The following is a 19569-nucleotide window of genomic DNA, read 5'->3' as shown; positions in this document are numbered from 1 at the left end:
CCTGAAATGTTCTCACATTCTTCCAAGTTCTACAATGTGTAGCCATGTAGAAGCAAACTCAGTTCCTCTGTTTTCAGATATTTTCTCTTTCATGTCTGACATGACATAATTCAAAATTATTGTACCATCCAATTAAAACCTTTTTCAAGCTCTTTGTATATGCCTTTAACAACATTTTTCACCCAGATTCAATACTACTAACACTGTAGGAGTCATCTAACCCAGAGAATAGCACCGTATTGTTTTTTTTTAATTGCTGCATAGCCTATTACCACACATTCAGCAGCTTAAATCAATACATATTTATTATCCCATGGGCTCTATAGTTCAGGAGTTGGGGTATGGCTTATTTAGATCTTCTCAGGGTCTCTCAAGGCTGCATTCAGAGTAACAGCCATGCTGTGTTTTCATCTGGAACTTGGTATTGTCTTCCAGACTAATTCAGATAATTGGCAGAATCTAGTTACTTGTGGTTGTAGGACTGAGGCCCTCCCTCAGCTGGAGGCCATCCCTCTCCATAGGCAGTTTACAACCTAGCCAACATGGCTGTAAAGGACAGCTCTTTCCATGCCATCTCTTCTCTCCATTATGGAAGTAGTATTCCTTATATTCACAGGTCCTAGTGATGCTCAAGGGGAAGGGCTTGCATACAAGGGCATGGATCATCAGAGATCATCCTAAAATTCTGCCTGTCACAGGGACTATCACTATCCTCATGTTAACATTATCCCAACTCTTAATACATTCCTAAAGTATAATTTGTTTTTCGAGTAGCTGCATCAAACTGAGTGAACTTATTCCTGCTAAAGACCCATGTCTTCAATTTATGCTTCTCTAAGATATTTCCTCCACACTGTAGTTCATGACTATTTGGTCCTTTGTACAGAATCTTACATTTATCTGTTAAATTCCATCCTGTTAGATTCAACTGATCCAGCCTGTCAACATTTGAAACCTGTTTCTCTCACCCAGTATACCTACCACATCTTAACTTTGGATGGATTTCCAAAACTTCAGATCAGAATTCTAAATTTCCAACAAATACTATTAGTTTTCAGGGAGCTGCTATAGGCCAGACTTTCTATATTGTAAAATAACGTAACTATGAAAAATTCAAGGTGTTTTAATTTTCCATCATAATGGTAGTACCCGCTCATAGAATATATAGAAAAATAAAACAAAGGAAAATACTGCATAGCTGTATATCTATTTACAATGTAGATTTTTAAAAATAAATTTTCAATATGCTATATTTTCTTGTTTCTTTGCTTGTTTTACAGAGTTGAGGTCTTACTGTAAACTTTTTTTTTTTAACTTTATTTATTTATTTTGAGAGAGAGAGAGAGAGAACAAGAGAGCACGTGAGGGGCAGAGAAAGGAAGAGACAGAATCCCAAGGAGGCTTTGCACTGTCAGCACAGAACCTGATGCGGGGCTCAAACCCAGAAACCCTGAGATCATGATCTGAGCCCAGATCAAGGGTCAGATGCTTAACCGACTGAGCCACCAAGGAGCCCCACTGTAAAAATACTTTTGATTCTTCCATTTTACACTTACTAATATTGTGATGATTTTCTAGGTTATAAATACCTTATGGCCATCATTTTAAATTGCTATATAATAATCCATTCAACACATGTATTATTAACTTGTCCTATACTGTTGGGCATTAAATTGTTCCCAGTTTCTTGCTATTCTAGATAATACTAGAATGAGCTCTTTTTTTCCCCAAAGCTTTTAAAATATTTGAAGTGTTTTTTTAAGATAGATTCTAGAGATGCTAAACCAGAGGCAGTGAACATTTACTGAGTGTTATGCTTATGCTCTTTGCAACAACAAATGAAAGTGCCTATTTCCTAGCACCCTCTGTGGATGGGGAACTGTGTTTTTTTTTACCTAGCAGACTGAAAATTTTCATTGTGAAAGTAAAGAATGAGTAAGTATGATCAGAAATAATCATTTCTTGGGTTTCTTTGCTCTGTGTGTGATTATTTACCATACAGGGGGTTTAGAATAGAGCAGGGTGATGTATATTGAGTTTTAACTGTACAATATTATAGAAACAGTAATGCTGTAAGCAGAACTCCCTTCAGAAGAGAAAGCAGCTTGGCTCTGATATCTTACATACCTTACGTATGCTAGACTAGCTTAGAAGGTTAATCTTTTAAAATAAACCAACAGCTTGTCAAAATATGCATATCTGAAAAAGTACAGCAATCAACTGAGGAGAAGTAAAGATGAGTGTATAATCCTGAGGAGTAAGATTATTTACCACTGAATGTGATGAAGGTGTGCTGTATGTGAGACTATAACTTTGGTTACCTGTTGTCTTTAACTTGCGAAAGTAAAAAAATTTAACCACTCTTTTCCTTTCTTGTATTTATTTTTGTTGATTTCCCCTTTCTCCTTTTCAGTAGCATGGTATATTTGAAAAAAACATGGAATTTGATGTCAGAAGAGTCTGAGACCTTGGGCAAGTTAATGTATAATCTCTCTGAGCCTTATTTTGCTGGAAATGGGAATAAGAATGCTTATGTAATAGGGTTGTTGTGAGAGATCAAAAGAAATGTTTATAAAACTTTCAGCATACGATAGGTTTTCAGCCAGTGTTTGTTCCTCTTTCTTCCCTTAGTCTAAGAAACTTGTAACTATCTAGCACCCGTTGGAAAGTTAAACATTTTAGATTAGTAGGGGTTTCAAATAACTGAAGTACAGTTAAATTCTGCTTTTCATTTTTTAGCTGATCTTCTATAAACATTTTTTTCTAACATCTATTCTATACTTCACTGCCTCCTTTTTAAATTGTTGTTACTGTACCGTGGGTGTTTATAGAGAGTGTGACGCATAGGGCCCAAAAGCTCCTCTTTCTCTCTTGCGATTGCTAACATCGACTGGTTGGTGCACAGCCCGGCCCACTGTGTGGCTAGCTACTCTCTGTGGTCTCCAGTGCCTGCAACTTGCCACCTCTGTCACAGCTGCTCATTTCTGCCGCTGCTGCTGTTGCCGCCCTCATTCTTCCTCCTCACTACTGTTAGTCTCTGCTAGTCCTCTGGCCATTTCTCTTCTCCTTCTTTCTCTCCAGGTTTCTTCCGTTGCATCTCATAGTTCATAGGCAAATTGGACCTTCATTGCTTTCTCAAACCAGGTAGAAGGATCCTTCTCTACAGTGAGCCAGCTGGCCACAGCAAGTTTAATGTGGTCCTTATCGGCATTTTTCCTCCATACTGTGGGCCCTGTTCCAGATACTTGAGAACACTAAACAAGTCCTTGGATTAGTGAGGTGTGACTAGATCTGCTTTTCTTACAAGTCATTTATTTTTCTTTAGTCTTATTTAACTTTAATTTTATGCAGAGCTTTGTGCTAGTTACAAGGGATGACAGTAATTGGGGTGTCATAGGTTAAATTATGCCGTAGTCCTTTCAAAAGAGCAGGAGAACACGTATTCACGAATAATACAAGCTAAAGAGGGGATGAGAGAGACAAAGTTTTAGTTAAGAACTGGGAAGGCTCAAGGTTCTAGTGGAAGTTCTAAAGCAGAGTGGCTGGCTGCCTTTGAGTCCAGTCTCAGAGTGGTGGGTGATAGCTTTGAGTCCCTTCAAGAGTCAGAACAGAGAAACAGGCTAGATGGAGGGAAGCTTTCATGATTCTTTTCCATTTCAAAGGTAATGGTAGAGAATCACTTAATGGGATTGTGGGCACATTTTTCCTTTTCTTCTTTTTCTTATTTAAATTTCATGTATTATTTTGTCATTCCTTTATATTCCTTATGAATTTTTATTATTGATTTGGAAACAGGACGTGGAGGTATAGTGGAGGGTTGCACATTTCTATACTTTTGTAGTCTGAATTTTAAGCATGGCTGAATTTTTATACACTCTAACTTTATTATGTGATTTTGTTTATTTTAATTCAACTGAGTATTTTTATTTTACCCTAATGTATAATCCCTTACAAAGATTTTAAATGTATAACCAATTTTAATTTATTGGAATTGTTTTTGCTGCTGTTTATAACAACTCCGTATTTATTAACCTGGAACATTTGTTTTAAGCTAAAACAGAAAGGGAAGGCATAAATAATCATGACAAACAACCTTTTCTGGTGTGGTCATTTGAAATGAAACAACTAAAAAATTTAATCAACTTAAATTTTAAAAAATTAGCTGATATAAGTTGTAAACCAGATGAGTAAAAGCTTTCACTTACTCATTCTTGACATTCAATTCCATTTATTCTTTGTAATATATTTTAAAACAGAATGTTTATAAAGACTAAGGTTTGGTTTCCTATATCCTGTTTTGAAGTTACCAAGAGAAAATGTCTAGAGTCATATTCTTGTTTTAATACAAATTCCACTTTAATACACTAAGTGGAATAGCAGAGGTTAAGATTTTGCAAATACAAGATAATGTGTTTTATATAAACTAACATAATCATAATAGTAAGAGTATTATAATATAGTAGTTGATTTAAAATAATTATTAACTATGATTAAAAACGGAACAAGCTTTATATTAATGAGTCATTACCATTGAGTTCATTGATTGAACATTTCTTAAGTGCTTATTATGTGCCAGGCATACAAAAGATGAATAAAAGAAGAATTTGCATTTGAGTCCCTAAAGACTGCAATATGATTAGTGAGTGATGTAAAATAATCGTCTTTCTTTGTTTCACCCAGAAACCTATTCTTTAGACATATCAAGGCACTTAGACATACAAACAACTCAGAATTGAGGAAAATTCTTAATGTCTTTTTAAAGCCTATTCCCTTCTCTAGTACTCTTGGAAGACAGGAAACGTAATAGAATTAGGAGACAAGCTGATTGTCCTCCCATCTTTCTGTTCCCAACTTGCCAGTCAGTTCTGTGATTAGAGTCATGGTTCTTATGTTCATGTCCCTGCTCTAATTGATTTCTGGGTGGACATGCTCTAAGTCGAAAGATCAAAACTCTCAACATTTTACATTAAACACTAGAACACTTCAGCCCGTAGCATGTGAACTCAAAAGCCCCAAATTAGACATGGTGATCTGAGGAACATAGCAAACGAGAAGTGTGTGGGAGGTAACCCTATCATGCTTGTAATTGTGAAGAGCCATTTACAAGTAGTCATGATTCTAATTGGTTTGATCAGTTTTTATTGGAAAGACCTAAGTAATAATTAGAATCACTGAAAAATAAATGTAAATATATACATAGTATTCAGATTCAGAGAAAATACAAAGGAATAGTAACTTTTTCTTGTTAAAAAATTAATAATAATATTAAGACATTTTGTAAAAGTACAAATAATAGACATAAAGAAAAAGATTTTAGTCATCTTTAATCTCAGCCTTGAGGTAACCCCTTATCACATTTGATGTTTTCCTTATCTTTTTTCTGTAGGTAGGTAACACACTTTAAAAACAAAAAATGGGGGTACCTGGGTGGCTTAGTCGGTTAAGGGCCTGACTTCGGCTCCAGTCATGATCTCACATCTCATGAGTTCAAGCCCCGCATCGGGCTCTGTGCTGACAGCTCAGAGAGAGCCTAGAGCGTGCTTTGGATTCTGTGTGTGTGTCTCTCTCTTCCCCTCCCCTGCTCCCAATCTGTCTCTCAAATATAAATAAACATCTAAAAGATTTAAAAAAAGGGGGGGGGGATCATTGTGTACATAGTTTTATAACCTATTTTATGTATTTATCACATATATCTTCTCTTTTCCATAGATACGTAATTTAACATAATTTCTGATGGCTGCCTGGTATTCTGTCACGCAGGTGTATCCTACTATAGCCATGCCACTGGTGAGATGCTTGTGTTGTTCTCTTTTGCAGTATGTTAGCTAGATTATAAGCTCCATGAGCACAAAGACACAGCCGGTTTATTTATCATTGTGGCCCTCATATATAGGCTTTCAGAAAATAGGTGCTTAATTCTCCTACCCTTCCTTGTCTGCACCTACGCAGCTAAACATGCCACGTGTTTACACAACTGTGCTCACTTCAGAGTTGTGACCATTAATCTCAAGTGCCGCCCATTTGAGTGCCAGCCCTTAGTGCTGCCCAGCACTTACACTACCTTTCCTTCCTTCATGAAGTCTCCTGCCCTGTGAGATAACGCTTTCATACTTCCTCTTCTCTCCTTAAAATCCAGACACCTCCTTCTTCAGCTTCATTCTCTGCTAATGACTTTTCTTCCCTCTTAACTGAGGAAGCAAGAGTCATTTTTAAAAAACTGCCGCAAGTTCTTACCATCACATCTACCCACCTCCCTGCATCTGTGCTTATAGACCCCCTTCCCTCCTATGAGTGTGTATGAACTACCTGTGCTCCAAAAGCCAGCCCCTCTGCTTATATATCATCCCATCCTACTAAGGGATCTTAGTCCACATATCCTTTTATGCATGGTCAGTTTTCTTTCTCTTCTTTATCTCTGCCCCATTTAACTGTCCCAACTACTGTCCCATTTCACTCCTCCTCTTTATGGCAAAATTCCGTGGAAGAGTTGTTTGTGTTCTCATCCCTCCTTTCCCATTAGTTCTTGGACCCACTTGAATGAGGTGTCCATTTCCACTATTCTTCCAGTTCTTATCAGGAAAACCACTAACTTCCACTTTGCCAACTCTAGGGATCACTTTTCAGTTGTTACTTTACCTGAACTATTTAGCTGCATTTGGCATAATTACTCCTTCTCGAAATACTTTATTCTCTTCTGTTTCAGAACATTACACTCCTCTGGTTTTCTTACTACCTTATTGGCTTTCTCAATTCCGTGGGTTCTTTCCTCTTCAGTAGTCCCTTCTCAGTTCCTTTGGTTGCCTCTTTTGCTATCCTCTTGTCTTGGGATGCCTGAGAGCTCAACCTTTTCTCTTTGCACAATTCTTTGGTGATCTCATCCATTCTCTGGGCTTTAAATATATGCTCACAAATCTCAAATTTATATTTCTATTCTGTACCTCTCTCCTGAACTTCAGACCCATATTCTAACTGCCAACTTGACATTTCTCCTTGGATGTCTGATAGACATCCCATACTTAACCCGTCCAAAACCAGACTCCCGAAACCTCCTTGGCTCCAGTCCTTCTCATCTTAGTTAATGGCAATTATATCCTTGCTTCTCAGGCCAAATTCTTGGTGGAATCCTTAACTTCTTTCTTTTCTTACACTAATAACCAATCTATCAGCAAATCCTATGCCTTCTACCTTCATAATATGAACAGAATCTGATCACTTCTCACCTCGCCTTCTGCTAACCCTTTGGCCCAAGTCTTCTCATTTCTTACACAGATGGTTAAAATAAGCTCCCTGGGTGGTTTTCCACTTTCCCTTAGTCTCTTCTCAGCCTAGTGGTCAGGGTGATCCTCTTAACCCATAAATGAAGTCAAGTTACTCCTGCTTAAAACCCTCCAGTGATCTTTTACTAAATTCAGAATAAAAGCCTACAAGGCCCTGTGCCATGTGGCCCTCTGTTACCTCTCACACCTCATTTCCTATTACTGCTCTAACTTGCTCACTCTGCTGCTGTCACACACTGGCCCCTTTTTAGTTCCTGAAACATGCCAGCACATGACCATTTCAGAGCCTTGCTCATCTTACTCCCTCTATTGCTTCCCCACCACACTCAGATATCACCTCACGCCAGTCAGAGTGGCCAAAATGAACAAATCAGGAGACTATAGATGCTGGCGAGGATGTGGAGAAACCGGAACCCTCTTGCACTGTTGGTGGGAATGCAAACTGGTGCAGCCGCTCTGGAAAACAGCTTGGAGGTTTCTCAAAAAATTAAAAATAGATCTACCCTATGACCCAGCAGTAGCACTGGTAGGAATTTACCCAAGGGATACAGGAGTGCTGATGCACAGGGGCACTTGTACCCCAGTGTTTATAGCAGCACTCTCAACAATAGCCAAATTATGGAAAGAGCCTAAATGTCCATCAACTGATGAATGGATAAAGAAATTGTGGTTTATATACACAATGGAATACTATGTGGCGATGAGAAAGGTATGTATGTATGTATGTATGTATGTATATACCACATCTTCATTATCTATCAGTGGATACATGAGTTGCTTCCCTATCTTGGCTTCTGTGAATGTTGCAATAAACATAAAGGTGCATATATCTTTTCAAATTAGTGTTTTCATTTTCTTTGGCTAAATACCCAAAAGTGGTATTACTGGATCATATGGTATTTCTATTTTTAATTTTTTGAGGAAGCTCTATACGGGTTTCCACAGTGGCTGCACCAATTTACATTCCCACCAACAGTGCATGAGGGTTCCTTTTTCTCCACATCCTTATCAACACTTGTTATTTCTTGTCTTTTTGATTCTAGCCATTCTGACAGGTGTAAGATGATCTCTTATGGTTTTGATTTGCATTTTCCTGATGATGAGTGATGTTGAGCATCTTCTCATGTGTCTGTTGGCTATCTTAATGTCTTTGGGAAAATGTCTAATCAAGTCCTCTACCCATTTTAATCAGATTATTTGAGGGGGATAGAGTTATAGAAGTTCTTTTTTAAAAAAAAATGCCACTCTTATTTTCCAACAAAGGTTTGTTTTTCTTTGTTTTTGTTGTTGTTTTTAGTATAATTGATGCACAATGTTACATTAGTTTCAGGTATACAACCTAGTGATTCAGCTTCTCTGTATGTTACGCTGTGCTCCCCACAAGCATAGCTACCATCTGTCAGTCACCTACAATGCTACAACGATGTCATTGACTATATTTCCCATGCTGTGCCTTTTCTTTCTGTCTTAACTCATTGCATAACTTTATATTTTGGATAGTAACCCCTTATTGAATGTATCATTTGCAATATTTTCTCCTATTGAGTAGGTTGCCACTTGATTTTTGTTGATGGTTTCCTTTGCTGTGCAGAAGCTTTTTATTTTGATGTAGTCCCAATAGTTTATTTTTGCCCTTGTTTCCCTTACTTGAAGAGACAAATCTAGAAAAATGTCACTAAGGCTGATGTCAGAGAAATTACTGCCTGTGTTTTCTTCTAGTTTTATGGTTTCAGGTCTCACACTTAGGTCTTTAACCCATTTTGAGTTTATTTTTGTGTGGTCCAGTTACATTCTTTTGCATGTAGCTGTCCAGTTTTCCCAGCACCATTTGTTAAAGACTGTCTTTTTCTGGGGCTCCTGGGTGGCTCAGTCGGTTAGGCGTCTGACTTTGGCTCCGGTCACAATCTCACGGTTTGTGGGTTCAAGCCCCGCGTCAGGCTGTGTGCTGACAGCTCAGAGCCTAGAGCCTGTTTCAGATTCTGTGTCTCCCCCTCTCTCTTCCCCTCCCCCACTCTCACTTTGTCTCACTATGTCTCTCAAAAATAAATAAATGTAATAAAATTTTTTTAAAAAGACCGTCTTGTCCCCATTGCATATTCTTGTCTCCTTTGCCGTAGATTAATTGATCATATAAGCATTGGTTTATGTCTGGGCTCTCTGTTCTGTTCTGCTGATCTATGTGTCAGTTTTTGTGCCAGTATCATACTGTTTTGATTCCTACAGCTTTGCAGTATATGTTGAAATCTGGGATTGTGATACCTCCAGCTTTGTTCTTCTTTCCCAAGATTACCTTGGCTCTTGAGGCTCTTTTGTGGTTCCATACAAATTTTAGGATGATTTGTTCTCATTCTGTGAAAAATGCTGTCAGTATTTTGGTAAGGATTGCATTGAATCTGTAGATTGCTTTGGGTAGGATGGACATTTTAACAATATTGGTTCTTTTAATCCACGAACCATGGAATATCTTTCTGTTTGTTCGTGTCGTCTTCAATTTCTTGCATCAGTGTTTTATGGTTTTCACAGTATAAGTCTTTCACCTCATAAGGTTAAGTTTATTACTAGGTATTTTTATTCTTTTTGGTACAATTATATATGGGATTGTTTTCTTAATTTCTCTTTCTGTTACTTCATTACTATTGTATAGAAATGTAACAGGTTTGTGTATATTAATTTTATATCCTGCAACTTTACTGAATTCATTTATCAGTTCTAATCGTTTTTGGTGGAGTCTTTAGGGTTTTCTATATATAGTATTATGTCATTTGCAAATAGTGACAGCTTCACTTCTTCCTTACCAATTTGGATGCCTTTTATTTCTTTTTATTTATTGCCTCATTGCTACAGCTAGGACTTCTAGTATTAAGTTGAATAACATGGTGGGAGTGGACATCCTTGTCTTATTCCTGATCTTAGAAGAAAAATTCTCAGTTTTTCACCATTAGATATGATGTTAGCTATAAAATATGTGTATCTTGACTTAGAAATGTGGCTCTTGATTCAGTTTGATAAAATGCTTCTAGCAGTAGGGAAAAACTCAGGACTTGGCCACAGAGTTTTATGCACAGGGAATAGTAATGTTATCAGTGGTTTAATGTTAAAGGGATAAAATAAAGTTTCCTATATATCAGTTCTAAGCAAAATATTTAATATTTTCATCAATACTTCATTTGGTAAAATTAAATCTGTTTCTTACATTTGATAGAGTGCCCAGTCTGGAGATAGAAGAAAACTAAGTTCTTAAAGAAATAATTACTAATAAAATGGAGACGTGATTAAAACAAAGTAAGAAAGGATAAGTGCAGAATACATGTGGGGAGAGAAATAATCTGTATAAATTCATGAGGGACCAGTTTGTTGTGTGACCCTATAGAAGAAAAGGAATCTGGAAGTCAAACTGAATATAGTAATCATTTAGCCCTTAGTTAACTATAAACTCAGTCTCCTGTTCATCATTGTTTAGTCCCTCATTACATTACTCTATCTGGTATTATATTCCATACTATAGGAATTATGTGGGAACATTTGTTTTTAATTCAGGTAAAAGAAAAAAGGTACATCAAGAAATTAAAGAATAAACCAATGAGGAAAGATTAATGTATTCATTCCCCCATTTCAAGAACATTTATTGAGCATACACTATATGCAAGATACTGTGATGGGCACTGGGTAAAAGACATAACACTTGTCTGCAAGAAGTTTACAGTCTTAGTGGAAGAGACAGGTAAGTGTGTATGATCTGCCCAGTGGTAGAAAAAGAGGAGTTGGGGAGGTTTCCTGAAGAAAGTGAACTGAGTCTTAAAGGTTAAGGGATTTCCTTTTCCCCCAGATTCCAGACTAAATAATCTGAAAAATTCTCCCACTGTAAAACACCCAGCAGTGCAGCAAAAAATACAATAAGCATCCCTCTGAATGCAGAGCAGAGCTTTAAAAAAAAAAAAAAAAAAAAAAAAAAAAAGGCAAGGTAATTCTCCAAGGGCCCAAACACACGCAGCTAAGAAACAGAATTTCAGAGACTCATTTTCTCTCCATCTCTGACCACTACTTCTCTCTGTGAATACTTACTCACTTTTTTCCTACTGAAGAAGTTTTCTCCAAGAAGTGAAGAATGTCGCCACTTGCAGTTTGGGTTCACAGCTTCTGCTGTTGCTTCTTTAAAACTTTATTTTATTTATATTTTGGTAAAATACAACATAAAATTAACTGTTATAACCATTTTTAAGTGTACAGTTCAGTGGCATTAAGCACATTCACACTGTCGTGCAGCCACCACCACCATCCACCTCCAGAACTTTTTCACCATTGCAGATTGAAACTCTGTACCCATTAAACAATAACTCCTCATTCCTTCCTTCCCTGAGCCCCTGGTGTCCACTATTCTGTTTTTCTGTCCCATTGAATTTGGCTACTCTGAGTACTTCATGTAAATGAAATAATACAGTATTTGTCCTTTTGTGTCTGTCTCATTTCACTACACCATTTTCTTTTGCTTGGAGAGGAAAGGATCTTCTCTATACACATACTTCCATCCCCTAGTTCCATATTTTAAAATCCTGAGAGAAAAAATAGGATAGGTTTGGCTTAGCTTTTCAGACCAGGAGGATGATGAGTGCTATGGTTTGTTCAGCTTTGGTTACCCTCGCATCTTCCCCAGTTCTTTGTGTAAACATACCTTTTCATAGAGCCTTTTTTTGTCCTCTCTATCTAAAACAGCACCCCACATCACTCTAGATCCTTATTCTGCTTTATCTTTTCAGAGCACTTATCTCTGCCTGTTATTAAATATACTTACTTGCTTATTACTTTTCCTGGCAGTAGAATATAAGATTTATAACATGAAGGACCTTGTCTGTCTTGCCCATCTCCGTGTTTCTAGTCCCTAGAACAGTGACTGGGACATAATAGGAGCTCGATAAATATTTTTAATTAACTGGAAATTGGGCTGAAGATACACATTTAGTATTCATTGGTAAAAGTGATTAAAAGAAATGGTTTCCACCTCCCTAGTGAAGATAACCAATTAGAAATTAAAAGAAACTAGCCTTTAGTATATATGAATAGGGTGATTAAGAAAGTTATGCACAAATAGCAAGAGAACTACACTTTCTAAAGATAGATAATTGTGGAAAATAATAACCTTGCATGATGGATGCGTAAGTCCAAAATTATAATAGATTAAGCCCTTTCTGAAATTGTTTTTCTATTACTGGACATTTAAACCATAAATGAATAAACGAACGTATAAACTCATCACATACATGCGTGTGAATGCGTAAACACACACACACACACACACACACACACACACACACACACACACACACACTCTCTTTTACTGATTAACATTGGAAGTGGGCAAAGTAGATGTGAGTCTAAAGCTGTAATGGGCAGTTCAGTTCTTTCTAAATGCCTTTGGTGGTAGCCAGGCAATTCAGAACACTCTGGAGCACAACTTCCCATTGTCATACTGATCACCCATCAGCATCACTTGGACCCTGTTAACTGTAGCTGCCTTCGCTCTCTTCCCTTACCTGTCCTTAACCTCAAGAGCAGGGCAAGGCAAAGGGGAGCAGGGAGCAAGGTAGGGGCTATATTGGAAAAGACAAGAAAGAAGTAGGCATTTTGTAATGTATATAATTGTTGAATCACTGTGTAGTATACATGCGATTAATATAATTGTGTCAGCTATACTTCAATTAAAAAATTTTTTTAAGGAGGCAAAAATGTTCTGTTATCTCCCTGACTTCTTAGTGCTGCTTTCCATCTTTCACTTCCCTTAGAATTTATTATCCTTATGTTGCTCAATGAGCATCCACTGTTACACTTCAGCCAAGTCTACCCTACTCCCAGGGGCCCTCAAAATTACTTCTTTCATATCTCCACTCACTTCTCACACCTCACTCCCAAATCCAACAAGAATTCCCATTCTCTGGTAGGAAAACTGTTTAATTAAACTATATTGCAGGGCACCTGGGGGGCTTAGTTGGTTAAGCATCCCACTTCGGCTCAGGTCATGATCTCACAGTTCGTGGGTTCAGCCCCACGTCAGGCTCTGTGCTGACAGCTCAGAGCCTGGAGCCTGCTTCGGATTCTTTGTCTCCCTCTCTCTTTGCCGCTTCCCTGCACTCTCTATCTCTCTCCAAAATAAACTTAAGAAAAAAAATGTTTTTGAACTATATTGCCTTAAAGTTGTCTCCCTACCCCCACCAGAAGTCACCCCTGTAAACCTTCTCTAGGTGTTAAAAAGCCCTTAAGGAGTGACTTTCTCACTATTTATCTGAACCGGTAAAGAACTTTCCTGTGACAGCTTTTTGCTTTCCTTCCTAGGGGATTAAATAGAACCATAGCCAAAAAGTTCTGGGAATCAATCCCCACATTCAACTTTTAAGAAGTGGAAAATGTAGATACGATGTACCCTAGAATAGTTGATTAGGTCATAATACCACCCTCTCCTAGTTATTCACAACAATTAAGCTTTTTTTTTATTTTATTATACTTTTTCACTTTTGAGAGAGAAAGAATGCAAGCAAGCAGGAGAGGGGCAGAGAGTGAGGGAGAGAGAGAATCCTAAGCAGGCTCCTCTCCAGCATGATGTAGGGCTTGAACTAGCGAACCGTGAGATCATGACCTGAGCAGACACATAACCAACTCAGCCACCCAGGTGCCCCTAAGCATTTATTCTTAATTATCAGGGCACAATAGGGCCATGCATATTACTAAGTCAATATCAAATTAATTACTAAATTCTGCTTTCACTTGTACTTAATCCTGATTTATTTGTTGTTCATTAATATCATCACCTACTCTCAACTTAATAAGAGGCAGTATTGCTGGGGTGCCTGGATGGCTCAGTCAGTTGAGCATCTGGCTCTTGACTTTGGCTCAAGTCATGCTCTCATGGTTCCAGGGTTCGAGTCCCATATTGGGCTCTGTACTGATGGCATGGAGCCTGCTTGGGATTCTGTCTCCCTCTCTCTCTGCCTCTTCCCCACCCATAAGCACGCACGCACTATCTCTCAAAAATAAACGTTAAAAAAAAAGGCAGTGTTGCTAAAAAGCACTTACCTGTGCTAAAATTAGTATATATAGTTAGAATATCTTGGTTTTAAAAGAATAAAAAAAATTAAATCAACTATTGGAGTTATCTATGGGAACTCCAAACTTAATAACTTCTAGGACTTTGTGTACTTTGAAATCACATTTCTTTTTATTTATTTATTTTTTCAAGTTTATATATTTGGAGAGAGAGAATCCCAAGCAGGCTCCACGAGCCCAGCATGGGTTTCAATCTCACAAACTGTGAGATCATAACCTGAGCCGAAATCAAGAGTCAGACGCTTAACTGACTGAGCCACCTAGGCACCCCTGAAATCACATTTCTTTATGGTATTTGCTCTGGTTAGGAAACCTAATATTTGAATCTAGAATTTATGAATATTTGAAAGGGGATTGAAAAGCTACTAACTTTTGAGAAATCACAGATGTCTCAGATATATTTGGTGATAAACTTAAAAAAACATTATAATACTAGCTGAGATCAATGATACACAGCATCAGAGGGTTTTTGCCACTAATTGGGTAATCAAACTGCCACATTCTAAGAGGTTCCCTTTTTGTTAATATCTGCAATCTGGTTATCCTGTGACTCTGCTGTAGCTACTTGAGTACACAAGTTACCATTCAACACTCTCCTATTCTCCCAGGTAGAGCTTGGCCAAAAGTTACTGTGAGGCAAGAAGAACTGTATTTGATAAACCTTTAGAACTTTGGTATAGCAGATATATTTGCTATAGCTTGTGTACTTCCATACTTCTGCAATAACTTAGACTTCTAAAATGTGTTATTTGTTTCTTTTACAGGACAATGAAGGTCAAACAGCTCTACATTATGGTAAGATGTCTCTAACTTATTAATAACCATATTTGGAAGTTTTCTTTATTTGTTTATTTCAACTTTGTCCAAACCTGTGTAGTGCTTGGAAAAAGGCCTGGACAGTTGGTACAGCCAGTGTGGAAAACAATGTGGAGGTTCCTCAAAAGATTAAAACTAGAATTACCATGTGATCCAGTAATTCCACTACTATATACTTACCCAAAGAAAACAAAAGCACTAACTAAAAAATATGCACCCCATGTGGACTGCAGCATTATTTACAATAGCCAAGATACAGAAGCAACCCAAGTGTCCACTATAGATGAATGGATAAAGAAGATGTGATGTGTATGTGTATATATATGTGTGTACACACACACACACACACACACACAGAGAAGTATTAGCCACAAAAAAAGAATGAGATCCTGCCCTTTGCAACAACATGGGTGAACCCAGAGGGTATTATGCTAAGTGAAATAAATCAGTCAGAGAAAGACAAATACTAGATTATTTCACTCGTTTAGAATTTAAGAAACAGGGGCGCCTGGGTGGCTCAGTCGGTTAAGCGGCTGACTTCGGCTCAGGTCATGATCTCATGGTCCGTGAGTTCGAGCCCCGCATTTGGCTCTGTGCTGACAGCTCAGAGCCTGGATTCTGTTTCAGATTCTGTGTCTCCCTCTCTCTCTGCCCCTCCCGTGTTCATGCTCTGTCTCTCTCTGTCTCAATAATAAATAAGTATTAAAAAAAAAATTTAAAAAAAAAGAATTTAAGAAACAAAACAAATGAACAAAGGAAAAAAGAGACTCTTAAATACAGAGAACAAACGGGTGGTTGCCAGAGGGGAGGTGGGTGGGGGTGGGTGGGTGAAATGAATGAAGGGGATTAAGATTAAGACTGTACTTAATCTTGGTGAACACTGAGAAATATATAGTATTGTTGAATCATTATATTATATATCTGAAACTAATATAACACTGTATGTTAATTATACTTTAAAATAAAAATAAATTTAAAAGGAAAGTGTCTAGCACTAGCAGAGACACAGTAATTTTTTGTTTAGAAACAGATTAATAACCTCCACAGTTGGAGGTATATTAAAATCCTGTGGGAACACTCATAGTAAATAGAGCATTTCTATACCGTCAACAGAAATGGAGCCTCCTCCAGTCCACCTTTGAAAATTCATTCTTTCATTCTCAGTACTCTCAGTGACAAGTGAGATACTAATCATTGTCACTCTAGGAGCTACAGTCTCTCCTAAAAGATATACTTTCTTGATGTAACTGAAGTAAAGAAAAACAGATTTGAATTTGTAACTAATTTCACCTGCTGATTACCTTAGTCAAGTAATCTTCACTTAACTAACTAATCTATAAAATAGAGGTTAATCTGTAAGATGCAAATAATATGGCTCTTAAAGAGTACTGGGTAAATTCAGTGAGATAAAAGATATTTTGTAAATAAAGCACTTACTAAAAGGATTCCTACTTTTTTTCTATTTGGCTGTGTATATGGTTGAATAAAACACAGCCATCAATATTTAAACTAGATTAAGGATCAACCCCCTTCATACTTTTGGGGACAGAATACATTAGGCTCTTTTGCCACTTTTGGCCATCCTGGACCACCATTCAATAATAAATGGCTCAGATGCCCCTGGACATTTCTGTCCACTGCTTATTAGCATTTGCTTGGATGTCAGGAACCTCACTGAATAGTCTAGGAGTCTAACTGTTAATGCTAGCTGTTAATGCTAACTATATTTTTCAACCTGATAATGAAGGGTGAAATATCACCAAATGCATGCCCCTAACTTGAGTACCAAAACCAGTGCAAAAAAGGAAAATTTGAGTCAGTCTCACTTTTGAACATATATGTAAAAATCCTAAATGAAATATTAGCAAATTATATTCATCAGTGTATTTTTTAAAGCTGTGACAAAGTTGAATTTATCTTAGGAATTCAAAGAAGATTTAACAGTTCAAGCATTTATCAATGTAGTTTGCCACGTTAACAAATTAGTTGAAAAACCGTTTGGTCAAATCAGATGCAGAAAAAGCAATTGAGAAAATTCAGTACTCAGAATGCAATATAAAGAAACTTATAGAGAAAAGTAATTAAGACCCCAGGCTCTTAAGCTGGACTTCTGGGTTCAAATTCTAGTCCTACTCCTGAACTTGGACAGATTATTTAACTTCAATGTATTTGTTTACTCATGGTGAAATAGGAATAATAATAACCTGAAAGATATATTATGAACATGTAATAGGCTAATCTATGTGAAGTGCTTAGGACAATGTTGGACACCTTGAAGGCACTCAGTAGTGTTAGCTAATATGATTGTTCATGAGATGAATTCCTAATAAACTACAAATGCAAGGAAATTTCTATGGCCTGATTAAATTATACATTATAAACCTAGTGCAAATATTACTGAAGATGAAATATTTGAAGCATTTCCTTTAAAATCAGGAATAAGAAAAAGATGCCTACCAAAACTAATTTTCTTGGGGCGCCTGGGTGGCACAGTTGGTTGAGCGTCCGACTTCGGCTCATGGTTTGTGAGTTCAAGCCCCACCTCGGGCTGGGTGCTGATAGCTCAGAGCCTGGAGCCTGCTTCGGATTCTGTGTCTCCCTCTCTCTCTGCCCCTCCCCCACTTGTGCTCTGTCTCTCAAAAATGAGTAAATGCAAAAAAAAATTTTTTTAATCCAAAAAACTAATTTTCTTTAATATTGTATTGGAACCCTAGATTACACAGAAGGAAATGCAAAAGAAATAAAAAGTATATGGGATGGATAAAAAGAAACAAAGTCATCATTAATCTCAAACAATATAAGTAGTTACATAGAAATTCAAGAGACTCTATAGTCAAATTATTAAAACTCATACAGTTTCAGGGTGCCTACTAGGTAGCTTCGTCAGTCAGGCATCCAACTCTTGATTTCGGCTCAGATCATGATCTCACAGTTCATGGGTGCAAGCCCCACATTGGGCTCCATGCCAGCAGTGCAGGGCCTGCTTGGGATTTTCTCTCTCCCTCTCTCTCTACACTTCCCAACTTGCATGCACTCTCTCTCTTTCAAAATAAAAAATAAACCTAAAAAAATAAAACCAGTACATTTTAGCAAAGATGCTGCATACAAAATAAGATTTTTTTAAATTACATTCTTTTTGTTTTAAATATAGAACTAGACTTTTTTTTCTTAAGTTTATTTATTTATTTTGAGAGAGAGAAAATCGCAACGTGGGGCTCCATCTCACAAACCATGAGATCGTGACCTCAGCCAAAATCAGTCAGATGCTTAACCAACTGAGCCACCCAGGTGCTCCTAATTGCATTCTTAAACATTAGCATAAAAAGGTAGAAAGTAAGGGCACCTGGGTGGCTCAGTTGGTTAAGTGTCTGACTTCAGGTCACAATCTCACAGTTCATGAGTTGGGAGTCCTGAGTCAACCTCTGTGCTGGCAGCTCAGAACCTGGAGCCTGCTTCGAATTCTGTGTCTCCCTCTCCCTCTGCCCCTCCCCACTTGCGCGTGCACGGTCTCAAAAATAAATAAACGTTTAAAAAAATTTTTTTTAAGATAGAAAATAAATTTTAAAGAACTAAGCCCTGGGCAAGCGCAGGTAAGAGATAGGGACTCCCTTATTCTGCCCAGGATCCCATCATGAAATGGGGTCTTTGATGTGGTGCCCTGAGAATATTGAGGCCCTGATCACCCTTGCCCTGACTTGAGAGGTGGTGGTTCCATGCCAGGACAGCAAGGCCATGTATCCCCTCACTGCCACCAACTTCTAGAGCCAGGGAGGGAGGAGATCACTCAAGAGAAGCTTGCTGTTATCCACACTCCTAGCTCCAGAGTCTGGCTCAGAGATTTTGCCTGCGGTGGGGGGAGGGGTAGAGAAAGCTATAAAACAGCCCCTAATCTCTTCCCAAAGGAACTGACTTCATTTACAACAGAGCCTGGAGAAGTTCAAGGCTAAGGGTCCTCTCAAGAATAGTAGAGAGAATGGGAGAATGCTACAGCTGGGAGGAGCCTTCATGAGTCAGAACAAATATCAAACACTGACCTTTAAAGAAGCCATGATTTGGGGCGCCTGGGTGGCGCAGTCAGTTAAGCGTCCGACTTCAGCCAGGTCACGATCTCGCGGTCCGGGAGTTCGAGCCCCGCGTCAGGCTCTGGGCTGATGGCTCAGAGCCTGGAGCCTGTTTCCGATTCTGTGTCTCCCTCTCTCTCTGCCCCTCCCCCGTTCATGCTCTGTCTCTCTCTGTCCCCAAAATAAATAAACGTTGAAAAAAAAATTGAAAAAAAAATTAAAAAAAAAAATAAAGAAGCCATGATTTGATTGGGCTGGTTTGTAGGACAATTTGTCCTGGTTGAGTGTTTTTCTTTGAGCACTCTGAATATGTTATCCCACTG

At 37.9% G+C, this 19569-nt stretch overlaps 1 protein-coding gene across 7 annotated transcripts in view; it reads left to right on the top strand.

Moving 5' to 3' along the window:
* ACBD6 (acyl-CoA binding domain containing 6) overlaps positions 1 to 19569 on the top strand; it is a 213509-nt gene that overhangs the window by 159856 nt on the left and 34084 nt on the right. For 6 of the 7 annotated variants that reach the window (XM_040446488.1, XM_040446493.1, XM_040446487.1 and 3 more), the window contains one exon: positions 15134 to 15164. In XM_040446488.1, coding sequence (XP_040302422.1) covers positions 15134 to 15164 — 31 coding nt within the window. Of the gene's footprint in view, positions 1 to 5709; positions 5743 to 15133; positions 15165 to 19569 lie in introns of those variants that run through there. The other variant, XM_040446494.1, reaches the window with a different exon arrangement.

Source organism: Herpailurus yagouaroundi, unplaced genomic scaffold, assembly GCF_014898765.1.
Source record: "Herpailurus yagouaroundi ecotype Mexico unplaced genomic scaffold, PumYag 195, whole genome shotgun sequence".
NCBI classification, from domain to species: Eukaryota; Metazoa; Chordata; class Mammalia; order Carnivora; family Felidae; genus Herpailurus; species Herpailurus yagouaroundi.
Note: the sequence above shows the minus strand (reverse complement) of the source record. Positions and strands in the feature narration are given on the sequence as shown.